The following is a 16176-nucleotide window of genomic DNA, read 5'->3' on the forward strand; positions in this document are numbered from 1 at the left end:
ATAATCTGTTCTTTGAGTGCCAGGCTAGCACTGACCTTCAGACCAGTACAGCAGCAGGTATCTGGTCACTATCAAACAGAAGAAGCAATACATTTCAAAAATAAAATTATTTCTAAAATATTTTAAATATTGCTTAGTAGTGCAATAACAGTGCAGTAAAACACAATAACAAGAATGAGGTGCAAACTTGGAGAAAAGCATACATTTGAAAACTGCATATACTCTGTCAAGCTGAAATATGATACTTCCCCAATTCCAACACTTGCCGTGGAGCCCACATTCAATTGTACAATACTCACTTATAATTGTCGATCATATATTAGAGACTTAGTTCTCCCTGGGAGTCCAAGGCAGGCTGTAAATACTCTCTTGAATATAAATTCATGTTGCTTTTGGAATAAGGATCTAGTGGCTTCTGAATCCACCCGTGATATTCTGGTTAAAATCTTTATATTTGAGTTTTGAACTACTAAGATATATCTATTTTGTTATATATTATATATATTGTGTATATATATATATATATAAAATTGTTGATAATAAGATAAAACTTTATCTCATTTCCCCAACTCTTTCTCTCTTCCCTCATCCTGTGTATGTATGTGTCTGTGTGTGTGCATCCTGTCTTACTAGTCCACAGAATTTGTGTATTTTGTAAGGAGTTATAGTGAACTGTAATTATGACTTGGCAAATTGTTGGCTTTTCTCATGTAGAACATTTACTTAAGAATTTCAGATAGAGGGATTTGTTGTCAATAATTTATTCCTACATTTTAATGAGAACTTTCAAATTGAAAACACCTTCCAAAGATGCTTTCTAATATGTGAAGAATTAAATATAACCTGTTGGAATTAAGAAGGTTAGAAGATCCTTATGAAATTCTGAAACTTTAAAACTTTTCTTCTTGTTAAATATTTTTTCCTAACATGCAACTACTTCAAAAAGTTTTGTGGAGTTCCCATTGTGGCTCAACAGAAATGAATCTGTTGCCCATGACGATGCAGGTTTCATCCTTGGCCTTGCTCAGTAGGTTAAGGATCCAGCATTGCTGTGAGCTGTGGTATAGGCAGCAGATGTGGCTCACATGTGGCATTGCTGTGGCTGTGGCGTAGGCCAGTGGCTACAGCTCTGATTCAACCCTTGGCCTGGGAACCTCCATGTGCCACGGGCACGGCCCTAAAAAGACAAAAGAAAAAAAACAAGTTTTGTGAGTGCTGGGGAACATTTGCCTCGTAATAATCAGAACTTTTATATAATGTGATCTCCTCCCTTTTTATTGCTTGGATGGGGCCAAAAGATGCTTTTTAAGCAAAAATTCATTTTTATGTCATGCAGAAATTAATCATACAAATAGGTTGAAAATAAAATGAAAAAAAATGAGGGCTTTAAGTGGAGGCTCAAGAAGCTACCTTCAAATTGCAGTAATCCAAACAAATGTATAAAAAATTATATTTGATACCATGGAAACATGCATGACTTTATGGAACTAAGAGGAGATATAAATAAAGATTTTAGATAGAAATATAGATAGAAAGAAAGATAAAAGTCTTCTGACTATTTAAATATGATGGTTTCACTAATAATCCTCTATTATTAGTTATATTGTGTATGACCTTGCTTAGTGCTAGAAATATATTCATTGGTGGCTGTGAACTTCACTTAAATATCCTGCTTTTACAGCATTCAACTTTGGGGTGACATTTCTCACTTTCTGTCAATATTCTGATTAGAAGTGGTGGGTATAATATCTGAAACACACAAACTATCTTTCATCAGTTTTACTATAGTATAATTGACATACCATAAGTTGTACATATTCAAAGTACAGTTTGAAAAGTTTTAACATATATATACACCCATGAATCCATTGACACAATACAAATAATGAATGTATTTAACCCCACAAATTTTCCTTATGTCCATTTTTAGACCTTTTGCCTCCCCTCCTGCCCAGTGCCACCCTTGCCCTGGACAATCATTTATCTGTTTTCTGTCACTTTACTTTCATCTTATAGCATTGTATATAAATAAAATCATGCATTATGCACCCTTTTTTGGCTGTTTTCTTTTGTGCAACATAATTATTTTGAGATCCATCCACACAGTGTATATATCAATAGTTTATTCCTCTTGTTATTGAGTAATAGTCCATGGAATGCGTATACCACAATTTGTTCATCTATTTACCTATTGATGGGCATTTGAGTTTCTGCAATTTTTGGTAATTACAGATAAAACTGATGTGAGCATTCATGTATGTCTTTCTATGGGCATAAACTTTCATGCTTCTTGGATAAATAACGTACATGTAGGATGCCTGGATAACATGGTAGTTGAATTTGTAACATTTAAAGAAACTGCCAGACAGTTTCTCAGAGAGATTGTTCCTTTTTCATTCCCACCAGCCGTGTATGAAAGTTCCTCTTGCTCTCCATCATTGACCATACTTAATAGGGTTAGTCATTTCAATTCTTTCCATTTTAATTTGTAGTGCTATTACAAGGTGGTTTTAATCTGTATTTACATAATGAATAATAATAAATTTTGAGCATCTTGTTATTTTAATTTCTGCTGTACAGCAAAATGACCCAGTCATACATGTATATACAAATTCTTTTTCTCACATTATCCTCCATCATGTTCCATCTCAGGTGATTAGATATAGTTCCCTGTCCTATACAGCAGGATCTCATTGCTTATCCACTCCAAATGCAATAGTTTGCATCTACTAACCTCAAACTCCCAGTCCATCCTACTCCCACCCTTCCTCCTCCCCCTCCCGCTCAGCAACCAAAGATCTGTTCTCCACATCCATGAGTTTTTTTCTTTTCTGAAGCTAGGTTCATTTGTGCCATATATTAGATTCCAGATTTAGGTGATATTCATCTTTCTCTTTCTGACTTAACTTCACTTAGCATGAGAGTCTCTAGTTCCATCCATGTTGCTGCAAATGCATTTATTTAGTTATTTTTCATGGCTGAGTCGCATTCCATTGTGTGTATATACCACATCTTCTTAATCCATTCATCTGTCAATGAACATTTAGGTTGTTTCCATGCCTTGGCTGTTGTGAATAGTGCTTCAATGAATGTAGGGGTGCATGTATCTTTTTCAAAGAAAATTTGTCCAGATAAATACGCCCAGGAGTGGAACTGCTGGATCATACAGTAGTTCTGTATTTAGATTTCTGAGGTATCTCCATACTGTTTGACATACTGGGTCTACCAGTTTACATTCCCACCAACAGTGAAGAAGGGTACCCTTTTCTCCACACCATCTTCAGCATTTATTATTTGTTGACTTGTTAATGATGGCCATTTTGACCAGTGTGAGGTGGTAGATCATTGTAGTTTTGATTTGCAGTTCTCTAATAATTAGCGAAGGTGGGCATTTTTTCATGGGCCTATTGGCCATTGGTATATCTTTGGAGAAATAGTAGAATTCATCCCAAGTTCACAAGGATGATTCAACATACACAAATCAATCTATGTCATTCACCACATTAACAAAAGAAAAGTCAAAAACCACATGATCATCTCAGTAGATGCAGGAAAAGCATTTAACAAAATCCAATATCAATTCAACATAAAAACTCTTACCAAAGTGGGTATAGAGGGAACATAAATTAACAAAAGCCATATATGACAAACACATAGCCAATATAATACTCAATGGAGAAAAGCTGAAAGCCCTCCCATTAAAATCTAGAGCAAGAACAGGATGCCCACTCTCACCACTTTTATTCAAAGTAGTATTGGAAGTCATAGTCACAGCACTCAGACAAACAAAAGAAATAAAAGGTATCCAAATTGGAAGAGAAAAGGTAAAATTGTCACTCTATGCAGGTGACATGATACTATATATAGAAAACCCTGAGGACTCTACACAAAAACTACTCGAAGTGATAAATGATTTCAGCACAGTAGCAGGATACAAGATTAACATTCAGAAATTTGCATTTCTGTGTAGTAACAGGAAATATTAGAATAGGAATATAAAATTATAATACCTTTTAAACTTGCACCTCAAAAATTAAATACCAAGGAATAAGCCTAATGAGATGAAAGACTTATATGCTGAGAATTATAAAACATAAATCAAGGAAATTAAAGAGGATTCAAAGAAATGGAAAGATATTCCATGCTCCTGGACTGGAATAAGTATTATTGTAAAAATGGACATACTACCCAAAACAATCTACAGATTCAATGCAATCCCTATCAAATTACCCATGACATTTTTCACAGAACTACAACAAACAATCCAAAAATTTATATGGGACCATAAAAGACCCAGAATTGCCAAAGCAATCCTGAGGAACAAAAACCAAGCAGGAGGCATAACTCTCCCAGACCTCAGACAATATTACAAAGCTGCAGTAATCAAGACAGTGTGGTACTGGTATCAAAACAGACATACGGACCAATGGCACAGAATAGAGAGCCCAGCAGTAAACCAAGACACCTACAGTCAGTTAATCTTCGACAAAGCTGGCAAGAATATAAACTGAGAAAAAGACAGTCTTTTCAGCAAATGGTGCTGGGAAAACTGGACAGCCACATGTAAATCAATGAAACTGGAACATACCTTCACATCATGCACAAAAATAAACTCAAAATGGCTTAAAGACTTAATCATAAGACAAGACACCATAAAACTTCCAGAAGAGAACATAGGCAAAACATTCTCTGACATCAACCATACAAATGTATTCTCAGGTCAGTCTCCCAAGGAAATAGAATAAAAACAAAAAATAAACCAATGGGACCTATAGAACAGATATAGAACAGTTGGAACTCTCATTTGTTAATGGTAGGCTTGCAAAATGGTACAGTGGTAGAGGGGCTTTAGAAGACAGTTTGGCAGTATATTACAAAACTAAATATACTCCTAACATGATCCAGCAATCACAAACCCATTTGGTATTTACCCATATGAGTTGAAAATTTATGTCCACACAAAATGTACACATGAATGTTTGTAACAGCCTTATTCATGTTTGCCAAAATGTAGAGGCAACCATGATGTCCTGCAACAGGTGAATGGATAAATAGTGGTATATCTGTACAATTGGTCATTTTTGTGTGTGTGATAAAAACAAGAGACAGACTGAAGGAAGCTTAAGTGCATGTTGCTTAGTGAAACAAGCCAGTCTGAGAAGGCCATCTATTCAGCATTCTGGAAAAGATCAGTAGTTGCCACTTCCTTAGAAGGGTTGAGAGGAAGGGATGAATGAGTGGTATACGGGGGATTTGAGGGGCAATGAAAGTTTTCTACATGATACTATAATGGTAGGTAGATGAAATTATATATTTGCAAAAGCCATAGAATATACAACACAGAGAGTGAACCAGAATGTAAACTATGGACTTTAGTTAATAATGGTGTATTGTTAATGGCTCATCACTTATAAGTAGTGTACCACTTAATGTAGGATGCTTATAGTAGGAGAAACTAAAGAGGATATATGGGAACTCTGTGTACTTGACCCTTATTTTTTTTGTAAACCTAAAAGTGTTTGAAAAATAAAATCTGTTCATTAAAAATGAGTGTGGACTTTAAATCACAATGCTTGTGTTCAAATTCCAGCTGTAGTATTTCAAGCTGATTGACCTTGGGCAAGCTACTGATCTTTCTTATGTCACACTTTCACTTCTTCAAAATGGGAATAATAATAGGACTGACTTCATAGATATGTTTTAGAAAAATGTGTAGTTTTTTAATCTCTATAACAGTGCCTAGCATATAGTAAGTCCTATATAAGCATAAACTACAGTCCTTTAATCCTCACAACAACTAGCACCATTTTACAAGTGAGGTAAATAACATGTTCAAGGCTAAATTCGTAGTAATAGAAGAAGTGTTTGAATTGCATTCTGTCCAAAGCCTGTGTTCTTTCCACTGTCTACCCTGTCTTTTCATAATGTGTTTGTGAGAATATACCAAACTCCTATGTAAAATAAGAAAGCCGTGTTTATAATAGGACGTGAAAGTCTACCTGTAACTTGAGTGACTTTGTGATACTGCAAAATAAAAGAATTGAAAATAGTAAGATAGGAGCGGCATCAGCAAGATGGCAGAGTAGATGATCCATCTCTTGTATCCTTATTGACACAATTATTTCGAGGCCATTTCAGGAAAAAAGTGCTGTTATGGAAGCTTCGTGATCCTGGTAAGAGACCATGAAACCCTGGTGGAATCCAAAACGAAGGAGGGCCATTTTCAAAAGTCGGGCTCATGCTCAGAAGACAGCTTTGATAACCATGGCCCTGGCTACTGACTGGGAAGCAGCCCCATGCACTGTTACAGCCCCATTTGACTTTGGTCCTGCCATCAGCACTATCTGCCAAGGAATCTGGAAGGAGTCATGCCTGCCCATGCTCTGGGTAACAGGCCCACAGAATTCAGTTCCATCTCTGGACCCTGGAGTGCCCCATGAACCAACTTCAGTGCCTCTTAGCCACAATTTCTGCCCACTCAGGGACCATGTGGAAGACACACCCGTGCCCACTGACTATGTTCAGTCTGCACATCTGGAAGCAGCTCTATAATCCAGCTCCAACCTCTCACAGTTGCAGTCTGTCTAGGGGTAGTTCTGCTTGCCCAGGAACATGGTGTTTTAACTACTGATACCCTGTTGAAAGTGATCCTATTTAGAAATAAGGTCTTGACAGATATAATGAAATTAAGATGAGGTCTTGCTGAATTAGAGTGGACCCTGATCCAATATGACTGTTTTCCTTATAAGAAGAGAATGGATAAAAGAGGGAACATGATGCAAAGATGATGGCAGAGACTAGAGCGATTTGTCACAAGCGAAGGAATGCCAAGGATTGCTGAAACAGCAGATGCTGAAAGAGGAATATGGAACACATCTCCCTTGTATTGAGATATCAGGGCCACTGAATTATTTTCATATGTATATTAGCTTCAATTTAAAAGTTAATACCAGTCTTTTATAATTCAGTTTTAGTATAACAATAATTGCAGATTGAGACTGCTAATTTTTGACACTTAACAGTTTTTTGTAACAAAATTGAGTATTTTATATATTAAATGTTTAAAGGAAAGTTCATGCTGAGGATATTATAGTGAACAAATATTCTTTAAACGAATGTTTTCAATGAGGTAATAAATGAGTGTTAAAAATGACTTAGGAAGAAAACATGTAAGAAAACTTAACCAAGATGAAAACATTTTAAAGGGGATGCAGTTCTATTATTTGCTACATTTTCTTAATTACTTTGAGAAAGTAGTTTAAAAGTTACTATTTTATTGGACATTTAAAAATCATTTAACTTTCCATTAAGTTGTTCTATACCACTATCAGATTTAATTCTGTTACTAACACCTAGAATTTATGTTTGGCTTTATGTTTATTAGTTTCAAGCTAAAGCACTTTTAATACCTGAAAATGACCTTTCATGTTAGAAAACTAACTCCTGGTTAATATGATATTCGCACCTCTGTGTTGCAGGTACGATTTCATTTTCTGTTAAATGCAAACTGCGAGTTGATTATCAGGAAGACTCAGATCAAGCTCAATATGGAGATATACCCTTCTTTGAGAAATCATTTTCAAAACCATCCAACAAGTTTTATGAGTTAAAACCAGGTAAATTTATTGTCATGGAGAATTTCATGATCAATTTCCATGGGCTCTCATTATTCGCTTATAAATCAGTAGATACTCTACATTCATAATATATATACAAAAATGTATATTTCATATATCTGTAAGAATTGTATTATTTCAGGATTAACGTCATAAACTTTATCTTCTGGATTTGTACAGCTTTTAAAATTAATAGAGTATAATATATCAGCTTGAAAGTTGCCTACTCTCTTATAAGTGAAAAACTTTACATATATTTCTGTTATTAAAAAATTTCAGTATATTTCTGATAAAATGTTAATGAGTGTATTTTAACAATATAATGTGTTCTCCTTACTTTAGGCAATAATAGCAGTCTTCTTTTAAGCAAAAGAAAGTAAATGCTGTTGTTTCCCCTTTCATATGAAGTGGTTAAACATCCTGTCTTTTCAGTAGAAATTCAAATGAAAATGAGATTGTGGAGAGTTGGAATAGACAGGCCAGATTTCCTAGAGAATGGGTGAATGAGTTCTCTTATGGGTGAGCAGCAGGGACAGCAGAGGGCAATAGAGAAGAGTGGGTCAATAGGGACAAAATTCTAGAGTTAGAGGTAAGAAGAAATCTTTGTTGTTGTTGTTATTGTCCTTTTAGGGCTGCACCCTCGGCATGAGGAAGTTTCCAGGCTAGGGTCTAATCAGAGCTGTAGCTGCTGTCCTAACACAGCCACACCAACTCAGGATCCGAGCCGCATCTGTGACCTACACCACAGTTCATGGCAATCGCAGATCCTTAACCCACTGAGCAAGGCCAGGGATTGAACCAGCATTCTCATGGATTCTAGTCAGATTCGTTTCCACTGAGTCACGACAGGAACTCCCAGAAGAAATATTTATTGAATGAATTTGTGTTTAATCAGGATTCTTCAGAGAAACAGATACCACCATAATATAATACAAGATGATGTCATGTGATGTAGCGTAACATAATACAGCGTAATGCAATACAATATAATATAGTACAAAATCTATATTTAAATAGAGACATTTTAAGGAATTGGCTAATGTAACTATGGAGACCGGCAAGTCCAAAATCTGTAGGGTAGAAACAAAAATCTGTAGCTAAGAGTTGCTGTTGCAGTTTTGAGTCCAAATTCCCCAGGGCAGAGCAGGCAGGCTATAAGCTCAGGCAGGGTTTCCATGTTTCAGGCTTGATTCAGAATTGCTTCCCCTTCAGGTAACTTCTGTCTTTGCTCTCAGGGCCTCCAACTGATTGGAGCTGGCCCACTCACCTTAAGCAAAGTATTCTTTATTCAGAGTCTAATGATGAAAGTGTTGAAACATTAAAAAAAAGAAAAATCTTCCCAACAACATTTAGATTAGTTTGATTAGATTAATCAAACAGCTGGACCCCATGTCCAGCCAAGATGACATATAAAATTAATCATCATAGAATACATAGATAAAAAAGTGATATTCAGGCGCTATTTCAAAATCTTTTCGAAAGGGAAGAGCAGTTTGGGCCATTTAGGCCACTGCAACAGTTAACTAACTGGTTTGAAGTGAAGAGAACATGCTTTTTATGTGGTGATGGGGATAGAGAAACACCATTGAAGATGGAAAACATTTCAGACACTAGCATTAGATGACTCTCTTAAGAGAGAAGATAGGCGTTGATTCCAAAAAATAATATGGTTTGTTTGTAACCCGGTTAATAGGCAAATATTATAATAGAAATTTGAAGTGTTGTGACTTTGTTAAATTCACATTTGTTAAGTAGAACACTCAGGTGTTAGGTCGTGAGCCAAGTTTCATCAAAAACCATAAGGGAAAGTGAAATATATAAGTTTATTATTCACAGGTCCTGCAGCAGGTACATGGTCTGCCTTGAGGACATCAAGGAAGGGTACAGACAGTGAGAGAGGCAGGACCCTAGGGCACATGCCTTTATTAGGGTCCTCAGGTGAGGTGCTTTGGAATTCCCGGGCTAAGGCCACATCGGTCAATTCAGACCAAAAAAGTGTAGGGTTTCCGTGAGCTTGACAGCTGTCTTATCTAAAAGATGCACAATGGGAAGATACTGGAGGAGGTGGAAGGTGCTTCTCACAAGGGTGATTGAAGGGGTCATGTTAGGAAATTACATTTACTTGTGACTGTGTGGGTTGTTATCTAAGTCAAGGTCATACACTCCCAGGAGGAACTAGATCCCTGTAGGCCACTTGGATGCACAAAATAGATGCAGAGGTAGCAATATTCTGGCATCGTTTAACTAAACTCTCAACAAGAAAAAATAAAAAGTCTAGAAGAGTATAATACTTAGCATAGTCTTGAACTTCCTGCTTTTGATGTGACAGCAGGACATTTACATGGCAATGTCTAGTCATTAATTGAATATTTGGAGCTGCAACAATGTGAAAAAGTAATAAAACTGGTTGTAAAGCTTTAGGGTTTTTTTAGTTGAAACTATGCAGGTAAGGCCAAAGAATAAATGATTGTTATAGATGGATTATGCTAAGAGATTAAACCCTCATCAAAATCTAAAGCAGAAAAATCATGAAGGAAAACTGGCTAAGAGTGTTTAGAAGAGTTTGAAAGACAATCTTGTGAATATTATGTTGTCATGCTAATGGACTAAAATGGAATGATGTTTAATTTTTTATAAATCTATGCTACATGATGACAGTTTGTGAGATAGATTGAGAGCTAGGAAGAATGCATTTGCAGCTATCCCTAGTTCTTCAAACAGGCCTTCCTTCCCATATTCCTTCTCAAACAAGATTAACCTTTACATACTCTGTAATAACTTGGGTTTTTTTCTTACTGATTGCTCAGCAGTACATTTCTTTTCAATTAGGGAAGTTTCAGTTATGCAAAATATGTAAGTAGTTCTGTAGATCCAATGTACAGCAAAGTAATTACAGTTAAGAGGGAGGTAATATATACTTGAAATTTGCTTAGTAGACCTTGTGTGTGTGTATGTATACAGGCTTATTAATTGTGATATAGGTACCACTTTGTTGGGAGAATTTAATAATGGGGGAGTCAGTCCATGTGTGGAAGCAGAATGTATTTGGGAAATCTCCAAACCTTCCTCTTAGTTTTGCTGTGAACCTAAAACTGCAGTAAAAAAAATTATTTTTAAATATGCCATTGGAATTTCCATAGGTTATTACATTGAATATAGATCACTTTGGGTATTATGGACATTTTCAAAGTATTCAGTTAGAAGGTGGATTGGAAGTGTCTTCACCTTCTTCCATGAAAATGGTAAATAACTGTGAGATAATAAATATGTTAATTAGCTTGATTGTGGTGGTGATTTCACAACATATATATATATATATATCAAACCAAGTTGTACACCTTAAATATGTGCAATATTTAATAGTCAGCTGTACTTCAGTAAAGCTGGGACAAAAAAGACATGAAATCAGTTAAACAGGAATTTTTTTAACCTTCCATGTAGGGAAATATGAAAAATAATGGTAACACTCAGTTTTAATGAGAGTCGGGGTAAGAGAGAAAATCTTATACATTATCATGGAAATTTTAATTGATAAGAACTTGAAGAGCACTTTAACAGTATGTTTAAAATGTTTAAGAACTGTTTATCCCCTTTGGTCCAGTAATTTCATTCTAAGAAATTTGTTGGAATAAAACAATTGAAGATATGCACAAATATTTTTAGGTAAGATTGTTCCTTTTATGAGTTGTTATATTGGATAATTGAAACTTAATTTTAATATCTTAAATTTTATTTAAAATGTTTTTGCACATAATTATTTTGCATTTTTATTGAAAAATAATTGTTTCCATGTCTTGGCTATTGTGAATAGTGCTGCAATGAACATGCGGGTGCTTGTGTCTTTTTCAAGGAAAGTTTTGTCTGGATGTATGCCCAAGAGTGGGATTGCTGGGTCATATGGTAGTTCTATGTATAGTTTTCTAAGGTACCTCCATACTGTTCTCCATAGTGGTTGTACCAGCTTACATTCCCACCAAGAGTGCAGGAGGGTTCCCTTTTCTCCACCCCCCCCACCATTTGTTATTTGTGGACTTATGAATGATGACCATTCTGACTGGTGTGAAGTAGTATCTCATGGTAGTTTTGATTTGCATTTCTCTTATAATCAGTGATGTGGAGCATTTTTTCATGTGCTTGTGGGCCATCTGTATAACGATTACAATTTTTTTAAAAAAAGGAAAAATAATTGTTATATATCATTGTATAAGTTCAGGCAAGGTTACCCCACTAGTGCTGACCAGGAAATTGCAGAGTCTATTCCTGCGAGATGTCGGTGGCTTCACCTTGGGCCTATTATTTCTTCCTTCTTCTTTTTCTCTTCCCTTCCCCCTCTTTCTTTTCTTCCTCATCTTTCTTTTTTAAACAGTCCGTATCCCATTTTAGCTTTCTTTGGGCTACATTGCTAGGATCCTCTTTCATACTCCCAAGAAACCAGAAATTTCATGAACTATTCTTGATGTTTTTCCTCTGGCTAGATTTTTATGGTACCGGAAGTGTACCCTTGCAAATTGTCATATCACATTTAGATATTTCTACGTATAATGTGTGAAAACTGTGGCAGTTAGGGAGAAAAGATTGGTTATTTCTTTTGATATATTCGTCCTTAACTTAAAATATTCATATATCTGTGGGGAACTTCATGAGTTACTGGGGCAGGGAGTTTTCACAGCCCATTCTCATGGCCCTGCCATATGGCATTTCTCTTATTGCTTATAAACTGTGATGAAATCAGCTTTTCACCTTTCCCTCCCCTCAGCTCTCTTGACAAATGCATCCATCAGAAAGAGTCTGAAAATAATATCTATTCATGTTTCTCAAATTTTTATGTTAAATGTTACTCTAAAACCTATTAAGATGTGCTTTTTTTTTTTTTCTCTTTTAGATGATCCTATTAGCAATTTACGAATCTGCTATTATCTTGAGATCCATAGTGCTCCTGGACCTCCTTTAAGCACTATTAACATGAAATGTATTGCTCTGGTAAGAGCCCATTAAATGTTCATAGACTCCTCCTTTTTGGAAACAGTTGGAGCTCTTATTGTACACTTAAATTGCTATTCCTAAAAAATATCCATGTTAAATGAGTGTATTGGGATAAATTGTTTACATTATGGCAATTCTATTTTAAATCTGGTAATATGCTCCTTAAATACTTGTAGAAAACATCTTTTAGTTCTGTGGTACCACAGTGGCTGCACTGATAAGCATTTTACCTGCATGTTTCAAAAGTTACTAGAGCAGACAACCTTAGCCTACATGCTTTCCTCACACGTTTGATAAAAGCAGAATTGTGCTCTCTGGACTCTTAGTATTGATTCTTCCCGGTTTCTATAGCAGGCCTTTCACTTTGAAAGGCAACTGGCATAGATTTGGGGTTTTAAATAATAATGACAAAGAATAAGATTGTCTTATGTGAACTATTAAAGAATTGCTAAATCCATGTCCAGGATTATTTGAGAAAATCAAATATGGAGTCTTGGTTTAAATGAAACATTAGGACAATATTAATTGTTATTAATCATGTTTTAAATTGATTTAATTTATTAGTTATTCTTGGTACTTGTTTATTTAAATCAAATATTTAAACTGATGATGAAAGATGGTTATTTTCATTTTTAAATATGTAGGTAGATTTCTTCATAGAATGATTATTTAGAATTTTCAACTTTTGCCCCAGCATAGAAAATAAGAAAAGACTTAAAATACTCTCTCTAAATCACTTACTTGCTCACCTGATCTCCAGGTAAATCTCTGTTGAGACAGGAAATGAATGGTTAAACTATTGAAGTGCGCTCAAGTATCACTTACAAAGCTTTCTCTTCTATGTGGAAAATTATTTAATATGATGACAAGAGGATCATTTCACTCAGTGAGAATGTCCCATTTCTGTGACCCTGTTATCATTGCAGAATAAAATCTTTTTTTAAACATTTTTATTTTTTTAAATTTTTTTAGGGCTGCAGGTATAGCAAATAGAAGTCCCCAGGATAGGGGTCAAATTGGAGCTGCAGCTGCCGGCCTACACCACAGCAACAGCAATGCCAGATCTGAGCCTTGTCTGCGACCTACACTGCAGCTCACGTCAACACCAGATCCTTAACCCATTGCAGGGGCTGAACCTGCATTTTTGTAGATACTAGTTGGGTTCATTTCCATTGATTTTTTTTTTATTTTTATTTTTAATCCATAAAAACTGACCTGTGGAAGTTCCTGAGTCAGGGATCAGACCTGTGCTACAGCAGTTACCTGGGCCACTGCAGTGACAATGCTGGATCCTTAACCTGCTGTACCATGGGAGAACTTCTTTTAAAGATTATTTTTAAATGACACAACTTTAATTATGAAACCGTTTTGCTCTGGAAAATGATTACTAGATTAACAGTGTTGAGGAGGAAGACATTTTCCTCTAACTTTCTAGATTCTTCTCGCTGGTCTAAGTAAATTGACACGATATATATTAACAGTGTTGCCAAAACTTGACCTCTGTCCACCAGTGCCAAATAGAAACATGGAGACATGGTTTTGGGTAAAGGAGAAAAATAGCTTGTGTTGCTTTGCCAGGCAAATGAGCCCACAGCAGGCTAATGCCTTAAAGACGGCGCCCTCCAGTGGAGAGAACTGCAGGGAGTTTTATAGTATAAAAGAGAAAACAAGATTTCTGGATAAGAATCAGGGTTGAAGGCAAATACGCATTCTTCTTTCTTTGGATTCTTTAGTCATTGAAGTTGGTGTCATGAGATCTCAGCATGATCCTGGTGGTCTTCTGGGTTATCATACCTCGGTTTTACCTAAAATAAGAATACTTGCGAAAAGGGCATATTGGTCAAAGATTAGGGCAATTTAGGAAAGTCCCTAAAAAAAAAACATCATGTGCTTATAATCTTTGACCTACAGACAGTTGTGCTCAGTGTGCCTGATCTGTAGCTCAGAGATTATTGTTTAGGGTACCCTTAAGCCAGGGAGAAGCACGTGATAGGTATTTAATTTTAATTTTAAGCTATTTAATTTTAAATTAATCATTTCTAAAAGAAGCATAAGAAATGTAACTTTTCTTTAGGTGTCTGAGGTACCTGCATCAACAGGAGAAAAATCACACAAAAGTTTAATAACACATATACATTGGAGAGACCCAGAAAAACTGAGTAACTTGCCATTTGGCCCAAATGGGCACCTTAAATACCATCTTTAGCTGTAGACAAAAGAGGATGTTGGGGGGGAGTGTTTTGGGACTTTTCAGAAGAGGAAGAAATTCACATAAAGATGGAGAAGTATGGTAAATAAATCTTTGCCTCGCCAAGCAGAGACAGTGGGACACAGAGAGGAATTTTAGCATACAGACTTTACCAAGTTCCTCCCTGTTTCCACACCTAGTTCACACTGGTCTGTGGTGACAGCTCCCCTCCTAGGACAGGTCCTCTCTGTATTCTTTCAGGCAATTAGGGGGAAGGTCAGAATTTCTTTTTTTGGCTTTGAGTGTATTCAGTTTGAAATAATCCCTGTCGACTTAAAAAAAATGCACAACCTGAAAGCTGAGAGTTAAGTTTTATTTGGGGTAAAATTAGGACTTAAGCCTGGGAGACAACATCTCAGGTAGCCCCGAGAAACTGCTCTGAGGTGGTGAGGGAGGAGCTAGGATATTTGGGAGTTTTTGCAACAAAGGGCAGGGAGCAGGAACAAAAGAGGCCCGGGCTCCCTGAAATCAGTCCTTTGATATGCACATCAGCTATCAGGGCCAGTATCCTGAATTTTCACAGCCTGCAGGACTCACCAGCTCTCACCCTTAGAGGTGACTGCATTTACAGAGGACCGTGACATTCTTTATCCTTAACTACAGACCAGGCTGAATTACCACCCAAGGAGAAAAAGGGGAATATCAGGATATGATAAAGGTGAGGGGGAGATGCCTGCAGCCGTACACACATTTTACAAAAGTTTGTTGCACATCTCCCGAAGATTACCTCTAGTCCCAAGGAGCAGACATCACCATGAAGGATTTTAGTGTTTTTCTAGATAAGAGGAGATGCAAGAATTGGGCACATAAAATCTTCTCCTAAAAATATCTGACTATCTGAAGACCTGGTTTTCCAGTTTTCCCAGAGCACAGAGGGCCTCACTCCTGATGTTCACCCTGAGCTATGCTCAGGGGGTGTTGTGGGTCGGCAGTTGCAGTGGCTCATAATTTAATCCATGTGGAGGCTGATGGCAAGTGCCAAACTTCAGTTCACAGGGTCAAAGCACGCAAATCTGCTCTCTTTGTTTGTTGAAGAGAACTAACACTATGTTAGTTCTTGGTGTACGGCTAGGGTTTCAGTATTTTTATACATTACAAAATGATCACCACTCTTGGAAATTTTAACATGTAATAGCTACTATTCCATTTTCTTTGAGACATACAGAACCCAAGCATCTCTTGTGTGTCAAATAGTTGGGCTGTGGGAGAATGATGAGAGTAATCTACTGTCTTCACATTGATAGTCGATAATGCCAATATAAGCAATAAACTGAAAACAAATCTTAAGTGTATGAACAAAACCTTATATGCTTTAAGTTTTAGATCATT

The 16176-nt window shown here is 36.3% G+C and overlaps 1 protein-coding gene across 1 annotated transcript in view; it reads left to right on the forward strand.

Annotated features, from left to right (window-relative positions):
• Window positions 1-16176, forward strand: part of CFAP47 (cilia and flagella associated protein 47) — a 560199-nt gene that overhangs the window by 419566 nt on the left and 124457 nt on the right. The window contains exons 59-60 of the mRNA XM_021080094.2: window positions 7479-7616; window positions 12499-12596. Coding sequence (XP_020935753.2) covers window positions 7479-7616; window positions 12499-12596 — 236 coding nt within the window. The remainder of the gene's footprint in view (window positions 1-7478; window positions 7617-12498; window positions 12597-16176) is intronic.

This window comes from Sus scrofa, chromosome X (genome assembly GCF_054392235.1).
Source record: "Sus scrofa isolate SSC_HxYL_T2T_F1_AM1 chromosome X, Sscrofa_HxYL_maternal_Yorkshire_Landrace_v2.0, whole genome shotgun sequence".
Taxonomy (NCBI): Eukaryota; Metazoa; Chordata; class Mammalia; order Artiodactyla; family Suidae; genus Sus; species Sus scrofa.